This window comes from Mus caroli, chromosome 2, assembly GCF_900094665.2.
Source record: "Mus caroli chromosome 2, CAROLI_EIJ_v1.1, whole genome shotgun sequence".
Lineage (NCBI taxonomy): Eukaryota > Metazoa > Chordata > Mammalia > Rodentia > Muridae > Mus > Mus caroli.
This window is the reverse complement of record NC_034571.1, coordinates 145620618-145632732: the sequence shown is the minus strand read 5'-3', so window position 1 is coordinate 145632732 and position 12115 is coordinate 145620618. Positions and strand designations below refer to the sequence as shown.

General features: G+C 46.0%; 1 protein-coding gene across 1 annotated transcript in view; it reads right to left on the bottom strand.

Annotated features, from left to right (window-relative positions):
- Window positions 1–10154: 10154 nt before the first annotated feature.
- LOC110307386 (DNA (cytosine-5)-methyltransferase 3C) overlaps window positions 10155–12115 on the bottom strand; it is a 34441-nt gene continuing 32480 nt past the window's right edge. Inside the window, exon 19 of the mRNA XM_021179618.1 lies at window positions 10155–10296. Coding sequence (XP_021035277.1) covers window positions 10155–10296 — 142 coding nt within the window. The remainder of the gene's footprint in view (window positions 10297–12115) is intronic.

The following is a 12115-nucleotide window of genomic DNA, read 5'->3' as shown; positions in this document are numbered from 1 at the left end:
AAAAGATGAACTGCAGCACTTCACAGCAGAGGAAACAGGCTCAGAGAAGGCAGCTGACTTGCCCAGAATCACAGCTCACAGAAATACCACTTATTTATAAGCCTCATAATTCTTTTTGAGATAGGGTCTAATATAGCCCAGATCAGTCTCCAGGCATCCTATGTGGCTGAGGATAACCTTGAACTCCTACCCTCCTGTTACTACTTTTCAAATGCTGGGATTACAGGCCTGTACCACCAAGCCTGGCTGCCAGCATTTATTGTCTCTAAGCAAACAGACAGACCCTAGGCATTTGATGGTGAGCTAAAACTAGACATAGCCTTTGACCTCCTAACATTTCTACTCTGGCAAAGGAGGCAAAGTAGACACATCAGTGACTCGAAACTTGGTTTACTAACAGATCGATTGAGGGCTAGGCCGAGGCAGTGTATGTATAGCAAAGTGCTTACCACCTGGCCATTCCTGGACCTAGTCCTAATTGCTGAAGCTCAGAAATGGCTAAGAATCTGACAAGGTGGCAGTGAATGACTTATTGCTGATCCTCCTGCCTCTCCCTCCTGAGTGCTGGGATTTCAGCTGTGTATTGCCATGCCCATTCTATGTGATGCTGGACAATCAAACCTAGGGCTTTGGGTGTGCTAGGCAAGGCCTCTGCCAGCTGCATTCCCAGCCTGCACACTGCCAGTTTCCATGGTTAAGCAGAACTCCAAGTATCTTACAACAAACTTGACTTCACTTTGCAGCGTGGGAAGATGCCCCAGAGTTGACACCGGTCCCAAAAGATGAGCTACTACCCTTATAAAAGGGTTGATATCGACAAATACAAGCAAGAGGAAAGAGCAGAGTGTGCTGTGATCGTGGAATTTAGTGGGTCAGGAAGACAGGAACTCCATGTACAGCCTAGGCTATGTGAGACTCTCTTTTAAAAAATTAACATTATAATGAAATATCAATAATAATAATCTACCAAAAATATTTGTAAATGCTTTGCGGTAACATTGATAATGCTATTTTATATTAGAAACATATCCTAAGTAGCAAAGTTAGTAGATCTGAGTTTAAGCCCTGCCTCTGCTCAGACTTGAGATTAAATGAGATATGTATTGACTGGGATCATAAGTTAACAGCAGAGTCGTTGTCTAACACACACACAGCCCTGAATTCCCTCTCTAGCACCCCTGGGAGAAAATAGATCTGCATAAAGTTTTTCTTCTTTTGTGCATCTAATTTTTTTATACATGTGTATGTGTGTGTGCATGCCTGTTTGTATGTGTGCCCGTGTGCATGCATGTGTATCACACGTGTATGTGTGTGTGCATGCCTGTTTGTTTGTATGTGTGCCTGTGTGCATGCATGCGTATCTCCAGGTACAGAGCCCAGGGTTGATACCAAGAATCTTCCTCTATCACTCTTCACCTTGTAGACTGAAACAGGGTCTCACACTTGAATCCAGAACTCACCAATTCTCTAGCCTAGCCAGTCAGCTTACCCTGATGATCCTCATCTCTGCTTCCCAAGTATCGAGGTTACAGATGGGATGCTGACCCACCAGGCTCTTTAGGTGGGTGCTGAGGATCCAAACAGTGTTCCTCATGCATGGATGACAAGTGCTTTACCCCAGCCCTGTGTAAAGGTTTTTTGATTTTTGTTTTTTGGTTTTTCAAGAAAGGGTTTCTCTGTATAGTCCTGGCTGTCCTGGAACTCACACTGTAGACCAGGCTGGCCTCGAACTCAGAAATCCACCTGCCTCTGCCTCCCAGTGCTGGGATTAAAGGCGTGCGCCACCACGCCCAGCCTGTGTAAACTTCTTAGCACCTAGCACATAGTAATTGCTCAATAAATGTTAGTAAGGTCTGAGGCCTTCCCCTTCATGCCAATTATCAAGTTGTACAATGTCATCATTTCATTCTCCACAGGCATTTGCTTAGGATGTGAGGTCATTACTGTGGGAATGAGATCAATGAGAAAGGTCAGCAGTCCTTTGAGAGGGGTGTGGTGGTACACACCTGGAATCCTAACATTTGGGGGCTGAGGTAGAAGGACTACAAGTTCTAGGCCAACCTGGCCTACGAAGCAATATCCTCTTATCTGGGGTGAGGTGGGGATGCTTCTAGTACAGGAGTGAAATATAGACTCAGTTCTAGAAGCACAGGGAGTCTCAGGAGGTGCCTGAGTCAGAGCTTGTAAAATAAACCTCACCTAGACTCCATGACAGCTCGGATAGAGAAGAGAGAGGAGCTCGTGGCCTGATTAATCCCACCAGTAATTTGTAGTGACAATTTGATCATCTTTAGAGTCTAGTCATGACTATGAGGGCAGGACATTTTCCAAGAGGTTTAAGTGAAGAAGGAAGACCCATGCTGAGCATGGTAGGGACCTTGCCATAGCCTGGGGTCTTGGACTGAACCGAAAAAGGGGGAAAGAAGAAAGCCACCTGAGTGCTGGCATTACCCTTTCTCTGTTTCCTCTGCCACTGGGATGTAAATGCACTGCCTCGCCATGCTGTCCCCACACACCTGACACACTTGCTCACAGTGACAAGAGAAGTAACTAACACACGGAGATTATCTTCATCTCATTACATTTTTTATCAGAAAAGGCCAGAAAATAAGTGGAAAAGAGAATTCCATCCTGTCAGAGAAATGGTTTGGAAACTGGGTATGGTGACCTCAGCCTCTAATCCCAGCACTTTGCAGCTGAAGGCAAGAGGATACAACTTCAAGGCCAATCTGGGATGTGTGCTACTCTGTCCTGGCACACACACACACACACACACTCACACACTCACACACACAAACACATATCACAGCATTTTTGTTCCTGTTGCTGCTGCTGCTGCAGTCAGAATCCACTATGTAGCCCAGGCAGGAATTCACTCTGTAGACCATGCTGGCCTCCATCTTGTAGAAATATTCCTGCCTCTGCCTCCGAAGTGCCAAGATGACAAGCTATTGTGATGTATTATATAGAGAAACTTCAAAACCCACACTCAAAAAAGCAGGGACTGGGGACATGGCGTCCTTTCGTAAAGTGCTTGCTGTGCAGGCATGAGGACCTGAGTTCAGAGTCCCAACTTGCACATAAAAGCTGCCGATGGCAGGAAGTACCTCCCAGCACTGGGCAGGAGACAGGACATCCCTGGGGCTTGCTAACTAACTCTTCTACACAAACCTGTGAGCTCCAGCTCCAGGTGCTGTGTGACTGAGGAAGACACTGACGCTGACTTCTGGTCTCTATGTTCTCATGCACATGTGCACACGAGCACACACAGGCACATATGCACACACATGCACACGTACACATACACAATTGGTCTTGATCTATAAATAAATCGATGGCAGAACAGAACATTTCTACAGAATGCTTTTCTATGGACTTTTGAACAGTAGGCATTTAGTGACTTTATAAAACAGCCCTACAACTTTACTGTAAGTCTAAAATTACTTTAAAACTCCAAGTTTGGGGGCCAGTGAGTCAACACAGTGGGCAAAAGCACTTGCCATCAAACCTGATGACCTGAGTTCCATCCCCAGGACCCACACTATAGAAGGGTCTCCCCACACCATAGAAATTGGCTCCCAAAAGTTTTCTTCTGATCTCCACACATAGGCTGTCAACACACACATACACACACACACACACACACACACACACACGAATACATACAAAAAAATAGCTTGCTGGGTGGTGGTGGTATACACCTTTAATCCCAGCACTTGGGAGGCAGAGGCAGGCAAATCTCTGAATTCAAAGCCACCCTGGTCTACAGAGTGAGTTCTAGGACAGCCAGAGCTATACAGTGAGACCCTGTCTCAAAAAAAACAGTTAATAATAATAATAATAAATTTAATTCCAAGGTTTTTGGTTTTTTTTTTTTGTTTTTTTTTTTTTGNGACAGGGTTTNTNTNTATAGCCCTGGCTGTCCTGGAACTCACTTTGTAGACCAGGCTGGCCTCCAACTCAGAAATCCACCTGCCTCTGCCTCCCGAGTGCTGGGACTAAAGGCGTGCGCCACCACGCCCGGCTAATTCCAAGTTTTTAAAACAACAAATTTTGACAAGAAAAGAAGAAAGAGGGGAAGCAAGATAGGAAACAAGAAAGGAGAGCAGAGGAGATGGATGAACAGTGGAAAGGCAGCAAGTGCCAGAGGCTGCCCTGAAGTTCCACCAAACCAGGCAAGACAAATCATAGGCAGAATCATGGAGGAAAGATAGATTGGCTTCAGGGGTGAGACTTCTGCTTGCTTCCCCTAAGCCCAACAGCTGTGTGAGCCCGTGAAGAGGCCTCTCCCAGCTCGCTTCTTAGAATTGCAGTAGTCAGGCCTCCCAGCAGTTACTAGGCGGGTTCAACTGCAGGAAATAACAGCTCTCAGCCATGCTTCCCAATCACTCAATCATTTGAGCCACATACCAGCCCTTTGAGACTGAGAATCCATAGCTGGGGAATGGAGAGACACTAAGAAGATACCAGAATACCCTTGCTCACACGGAGGGATGGGCCGCCCGTACAGGAACCCAGATCATCTGCTCCAGAGAGGGATAAAGAACCAAGAACATGCCAGTGTGGACCCTTAACCACTTAGCTAGAAAGCAAGAAAGATGGAAGAAGAATTGGGTAGTCACGTGCCTGCTGTGCACCCCATCATCATCACACAGCCATGGGACTGACCCAGGACCAGGTCTGAAACCCAGACAAGATCCTTGCCTTGCACCCAAAGCCTCACTTCTCCCCTAACAAGGGACACAGAGACCTCAGTGCCTGCTGTTGCCAGCACTGGCATCATTAGGCAGATGCTGCACATCTGGGCAATACTGTCCCATCCTTTCTAAGGACTTCATGATTCATAACCATTGCTTGTTCCCCTCATTACCAATGTCCTCAGTGCCATTAACACCAAGATGATGGATGGCTTTCATTTTCTTAATGCTGTCTATTACAAGTGTAAGCCTTGCTGCCCATTAGACACCAAGCAAAGCATTTTCTCCAGATCTCTCCCACAGATGTCACTAACCTCAAAGGTACACGGAGTGTACCATTCACACCTTCCAAATGTGAATTTAAGACTCCAGAAAATTAAAGCAGCTGATCCAGGCAACACAGCAGTGTGTCAGACCTCAGACACAAACCCAAAAGAGCACAGCAAAAGACCTACATGGGATGCCAACTCTTTCCTCTGTCCCAATATCGTCATATTCTCCTATAGCCATACGGCCTTAGTCACTCAAATTCAAGCCTAGCCCACCCTGAGAAAAGTGACAGATTACAACAACCCCCTTAAGACCTCTACCATCTGCCCCACAAGCAGGCTGAGACACCCCAGAGCCCCTCACCTGGAGGGCCTGTCGGCCTCTTCTCTTGAGGTTCTGAGGAAGAAGCGGTTTATTCTGCTTCATCCTGTCCTGGCATTTGGTACAGTGCTGTACACAAGATGGCTTGATTGTGCAGCAGCCATCCCTCAGGTCTGGAGTCCTCAGGGAGTAGAGAATACAGGCCCCATCTTTTGCTAATTGCCTATTGTGTCACCATGGCAAATCTCCCCAGAGATGCTGTAGCCAGGGGCAGCTTTCTAATAACCTCTGTGGTTTCCCCCCTCCCCCTTGCAAAGCTTCTTCCCCACCCTGTCTACTAGTAGTTCCCTATGAGTCAGACACTATGAGACCCTGACCTATGAAGGTACCATGACAAGCCACTCCACACCATGAGGAACAGAAGATCAGTCAGAGTTTGATAGGGGGCCACATGCACCCCCATGTTCCTCTTACCCTCTATTCTACATGCTATAAGTGAACTATGCTCTCCCTGGCCCCTTCTTCTTAACTAAAGTCAAGAGCATGTCATGATGGGCTCTGGATGTGTGACATCTTGTGTTATGTTTTGTATATGCTTGGCCCAGGGAGTGGCACTATTCAGAGGTATGGCCTTGTTGGAGTAGGTGTGTCACTATGGGCATGGGCTTAAGATCCTCATCCTAGCTGCCTGGGAGATGTAGAACTCTCAGCTCCTCTTGTACCATGCCTGCCTGGACACTGCCATGCTCCCGCCTGGATGATAATGGACGGAACCTCTGAACCTGTAAGCCAGCCCCAATAAAATGTTATCCTTATAAGAGTAACCTTGGTCATGGTATCTGTTAACAGCAGTACAACCCTAAGATAGAAATTGGCACCAAGAACTGGGGTGTTGCTGTAATAGGCATGACCACGCTTTTGTTAGGAAGAATGTGGATTCTGGGACTTTGGATTTGGAAAGCAGTAGAATGCTTTAAATGGGGCTTCTATATTCCTAATAAGAATATAGAAGATTTTGTTGCCGAGAGTGATTTGAACTGTGCAGACCTGGCCCAAGAGATTTCAGTGGAGAAGAATTTCAGTCTGTGGCCTAGAGACTGTTTTGTGGTATTTTGGTGCAGAATGCGGCTGCTTTTTGCCCTTGTCTGAAGAGTCTACCTGAGGCTAAGGTAAAGAGATTTATGTTACTTGCATTGACAAAGGAAGTCTTTAAAAAGCCCAACAGAGATTTTGTTCTCTGGTTAAGTCTCATGAAGGGGTCATGAAAAACAGCTGAGGCTTGGCACTATAAGAGGCCATGGAAGGCCATTGGTGAAGGTGCAGTTGATGGCCCAGGACTTAAGGGGTCATGCAAAGGAGTCGAGGTTTGGCACCATGAAGAGAGCCTANGAGAGGCTATTGGTGAAGCCTACTTGCAGCAGAAGAGCCCAGTGTATTGGAGATGCCAGTACCATGGGATGATCACCAAGAATAGTAGTGACAGTGTAGTGGATCAACCTGCGCTTAGAGTGCTACAGAGAGCAGAGCTAGAGAAGTGACGCCAGCCCAGAAGATCATGTGTGGATCCCAGACATTGAAACAAGAAACTGTAACATTGAAGTTGCCTTAGAGACCCCAAGATGTTAAAGATGCCAGACCCATGGACTATCTGCTGAGGAAAGCTGCTAACAGGGAGTGGAACTAGCCCAGGAGAAAGAAGTTTGTTGCAGTCAACAAAGATGAAAAAGGACTTGGAGATCTGAAGACTGCTTTGACATCAGCCATGGAGATGCAGAGTTTGGAGTTTTCCCAGCTGGTTTCCTGTCTAGCTTTGGGGATTATAGTTAAGTGATTGGCTGAATCTCAGAAGAGACCTTGAACTTTGGACTTTTAACATTGTTGAGACTGCTATAGACTATGGGGACTTTGAAAGTTGGACTAAATGTATTTTGCATTCTGCTATGTTTAGGTATGGCCCCCATAGACTTAATGTTTGAACAAGCCTGTGGGGGCCAGGGAATGGAATGTGATGGTTTATATATGCTCAGCCCAAAGAGTGGCACTGTTGGGAAGTGTAGCCTTGTTGGAGTAGGTGTGTCACTATGGGCATGGGCTTAAGACCCTCATCCTAGCTGCCTGGAAGATGCAGAAGTCACTGCTCCTCCTGCACCATGCCTGCCTGGATGCTGCCATGCTTCTGCCTGGATGATAATGGACTGAACCTCTGAACCTGTAAGCCAGCCCCAATTAAATGTTGTCCTTATAAGAGTTGCCTTGGTCATGGTGTCTGTTCACAGCAGTAAAACCCTAAGATACCTAGGATACTGACTCACTCCAGCTAAACTAAGGAAGAGCTACCAAAGGCAGTTGCAGTTTTAAGTGTGAAGGAACAAGTACATCTTTAAATGGTCAATAAATATGGTGTTAGTCTGAGCATTCAACACACTGTAAACCAGTCTAGATAAAAAATGATGTTAAGTGCCTGTGAGATGGCTCAGTGGGTGCCTGCCATACAAGCCTTATGACTTGAATTTGATGCCCAGAGCCTATGTAAAGGTGAAAGAAGAACCTATTCCACAAAGTTATCCTGTGACCTCCATATATATGCTATGCTAAATACACACACACACACACACACACACACACAGTGATGATGATGATGATGATGAATGAATGAAATTGAAAAACTTAAAAAGTTTGTTAGACTCACAAGAGCCATTCCCAGACAGCCTGGTCACTAAAGTTAGCTGCCTTGCACCATGTCAGCTGGACAGTTGAGCAGCGAGGTTCAGCAGAGTCCCATGGAAGGTATGAGGAGCTGTAGAAATCAGGAAGCATGTTCTTCTGCGAGCATATTCTTAGTCGGCTTCCTCAGACATCTAGAGATGGGTGTGACAATCAAGCCTTCGACAAATGTCCTAGTTAGTTTGTTCTGACAACTTGACACAACCTAGAGGCACCGTTGAAGGGGTGACCAGATCAGAGTGATCTGTGGCAACGTCTGTGAAAGATTATCTTGGTTGATTGATTGGTATGAGATGGCCCAGCCCACTGTGGGCAGCACTTTCCCTAGGCAAGTGGGTCTGGGCTGTATAGTTAGATGAGCTAACCATGACTGAGCCAGTGAGCAGCATTTCTTCATGGTTTGGCTTCAGTTCCTGCCCTGACTTCTCTCAGTGATGGTGTGTGACCTGAAAAGGTAAGACAAATAAGCCCCTTCTAAGTTGCTTTTGGTCAGAATGTGGGATTTTGTTTTGTTTTGGGTTTTTTTGGCTTTTTTTTTTTCTTTATGGGGAGGGATTGTTTTCTTTTAGACAGGATCTCACTGCATAGCCTTGACTGGCCTGGAACTTAGTATGTAGACCTGAAGAACCACTTGTCTCCGCTGCCTCCCCAATGCTGGGATTAAAGCTGTGCCACCAGGCCAAGCAGACAAGAACAACAGAAAATGAACTAGAATGTCAAGGTTTAAATAGGCATTTCTAGGGCTGGAGAGATGGCTCAGTGGTTAAGAGCACCGACTGTTCTTCCTGAGGTCCTGAGTTCAATTCCAAGCAACCACATGGTGGCTCACAACCATCTGTAATGGGGTCTGATGCACTCTTCTGGTGTGTGTCTGAAGAAAGCTACAGTGTACTCATATAAATAAAAATAATCAGGGGCCTAGCAAACACAGAAGTGGATGATCACAGTCAGCTATTGGATGGATCACACGGCCCCCAATGGAGGAGCTAGAGAAATTACCCAAGGAGCTAAAGGGAACTGCAACCCTATAGTTGGAACAACAATATGAACTAACCAGTACCCCNGAGCTCNTGTCTCTAGCTGCATATGTATCAAAAGATGGCCTAGTCNGCCATCACTGCAAAGAGAGGCCCATTGGACTTGCAAACTTTATATGCCCCAGTACAGGGGAACCCCAGGGCCAAAAAGGGGGAGTAGGTGGGTAGGGGATTGGGGGGTGGGGTATGGGGGACTTTTGGGATAGCATTGAAAATGTAAACGAGGAAAATACCTAATAAAAAAATAAATTAAAAAATAAATAAATAAATAAATAAAAATATTTTTTGTAAAAAGGCCCACTGTTGCCCCAGGAGCTTCAGCAAATGAAGCAGAGGCTGTGGGTGTGGCTGCAGCAAGGACTGTCAGAAGCACCTTAGAGGATGCTGATGGTGGAGGCATTCTAAGGGCATTGCAGATAGATCTCAGGCTCCATGAGCCCCTGGGGACCACAGGCATCCGTGTACTTGATGTGTGGAAACCCAACAGCACACTTCCACAGAAAAACAAAGAGCAGATGAGATTATTGCTGAGAAATACTGACTTTAATTAAACAAAATGGTAAACTCTATGTAGCTGCCTAAAATGCAGCAAAAACTGGAAACAAAGCACAGTTTTCCTATGTTGCCTCCTGGCTCTCCTATTGTTTGTTTTGTTTTGTTTTGTTTTGTGGTTTGTTGGTTGATTGGATTGTTCTGGTTTTTCAACACAAGGTTTCTCTGTGTAGCCCTGGCTGTCCTAGAACTCGATCTTTAGACCAGGCTGGCCTTGAACTCACAGAGGCCTACCTCTGCCTCCCAAATACTGGGATTAAAGGCATGCACCACCACCACCTGGCTTGATTTTAAAGTCTTAGATAAGAAAAACATGAGAAGCATATTGGGCCACTCTAAGATGCTAGTCTAAGCTGTGCACAGGAAGTTCCCCTGTAAGACCAGGAGGCTCTGCTACCACTGAGCAGGAGAGAGCTGACTATATAGTGAGACCCCATCAGAGATGAGCCAAGGAAGGGCAGAGGGGTCACTTTGGGGTGCTTCAAGGATCAGTATGACTCCTAACTCCTGGCACTAACCCCAAGACCCCAGAGCTCCCCAGTCCTGGGTAGAACTATTCACAGGCAAAGTGGTCCTTCAAGGGGGCAAACAGGTGTCTGATAACTGGCACACTCCAGGACCTGCCCAGCAGCTTCTGACGGGCGCCACGGCCCATGTTGGACACGTCTGTGTAGTGTTCAGGAAAGCCGAAGATCCTGGGAGAGCACAGAGCAAAAGACACAAGGTTAGAATGGTCCGTGTATGTCCCCCAGAACACCAAGAGCAGCTGTATTCTGCAAGTGCAGGCCTGGCAAAGCTATCAGGGTGCCACTGCCTCTGCCCGCAATTACCTTTCCCCATGCTTTCTGTCAGGACTGTTAGGCTTAAAGGACCCTTCTAGACTACCAGTTCCTCTGGTTCCTGAAAATACTTGCTGACAGCTGGTTGTTGAATCACAGGACACTGGTATTGTCTTGTGTCTCCTGCACAGGAACTGTGCCCCAGATCCTTAGGGACTGCCACCCAGGGACCATTCTTAAATGCCTGGTGTGAATTAATCTATGCATGATTGCCCATCAGCCAGAAGATTTGTATTTGACTTCAAAGCACAATGAGAGAAGTTTAGCGATTTCTTGGAGTGGAGAGATGTATGTGTGTACATGTCTGTGCACATTTGGCTAGAGGCATCCTCAGTCCTTAGGAGTTATTCCTCAGAGCCAAGTATCCACTAGACTGACTGACCAACAGCCCCAGGGATCCTCCTGCCCTACCTACCATACTTGGATCAAACTCAAATCCTCACACTTGCCTAACATCATCTCAAGCCCTACAGTCTTTTTAAGAAGAAACAATGTCACACACACACATACACAAAACACACATACCAACACACCAGACCAGATTTATTTTCAACCCCAGTTCAATTGAGTACAATTTAGAATTCAGAGTCTGCCTATGACATTGGTCCAAGCACAGACATATATAGAGGGAAGGCAGCAGTGCACACGTAATAAGAGAAACGCGTATAACCAGATTCTAGAAACATCGCTAATGGGGCAGTGGCTGACCCCAGGATGGCTCTCCTCTGCTTTGACATTGACATTGTATCATTGTTCTGCACCAAGCTTCAGCATCACGTGTCTGTGGTCACATGGTATCACAATCCCATAAATCACATCTCATGCTAGGCTTTCCAGACCCCGAAGATTCCCCTTCATGGGGAGACTGAGCAACGTCACCTACAGGTTTTCTGCGAATCGCAAGTGGCTATTTTTTCAGTTAGTTGAATTTAGTTAGTTGGTGTATATGCATGTGAGTACGTGTCTGGGTAAATATGCACCCCGAGGTGTGTGACCATCAGAGGACAACTTTTCTGGGTCCAGTTAAGGTTGTCTAGCTCGTATGACAAGTGCCTTTACCTGCTGATCTCTCTCACCAGCCCAGAAATTAACTTTCTAGACTGTGTATAGTTCCTGCCGATAGTGAATCACTAAAGAGTATAATGGGAAACTGAGGCAAGATAATTTGCTGCCAACCTAGACTACATACTGAGTTCCAGGCTGGCTACCGGGTAGGCTAGCTATGGAGTGAGACTTTGCCTCCCACCCCAAAAAAGACATTTCTATTGAACTTATTTGTTAAAAAAAAAAAAAAAGAAAGAAAGAAATCAAACCAGAACTGAAATTTATAATGAAGATAGTCAATATCAAGGTCTTCAGAACATAGCTACAACATTAAAAAACAAAAACAAAGCCTTGAAATCCAAGAGATGGTCTTCACTTGACAATAGACAACTTAGCCCAATAAAGTGTAAGAGGTTAAAGGCAGACTGTGACCACAGCGTCGGGAGTGTGGCCATAAGAGCTGTGGGGCTTCTCATTCTCCTAAGAACCCAGAAGGTTGGGACAGAAAATTGTCAGGGCAGGGTAGATGGCAGAGAGGCAGCACTACCTAGTGACCTCATGCCTGAGATTTCTCCTCACCAATGTGTCACCATTTCTGTGGGGAAATAAAAGCTAAATCTGAGAAAATGCA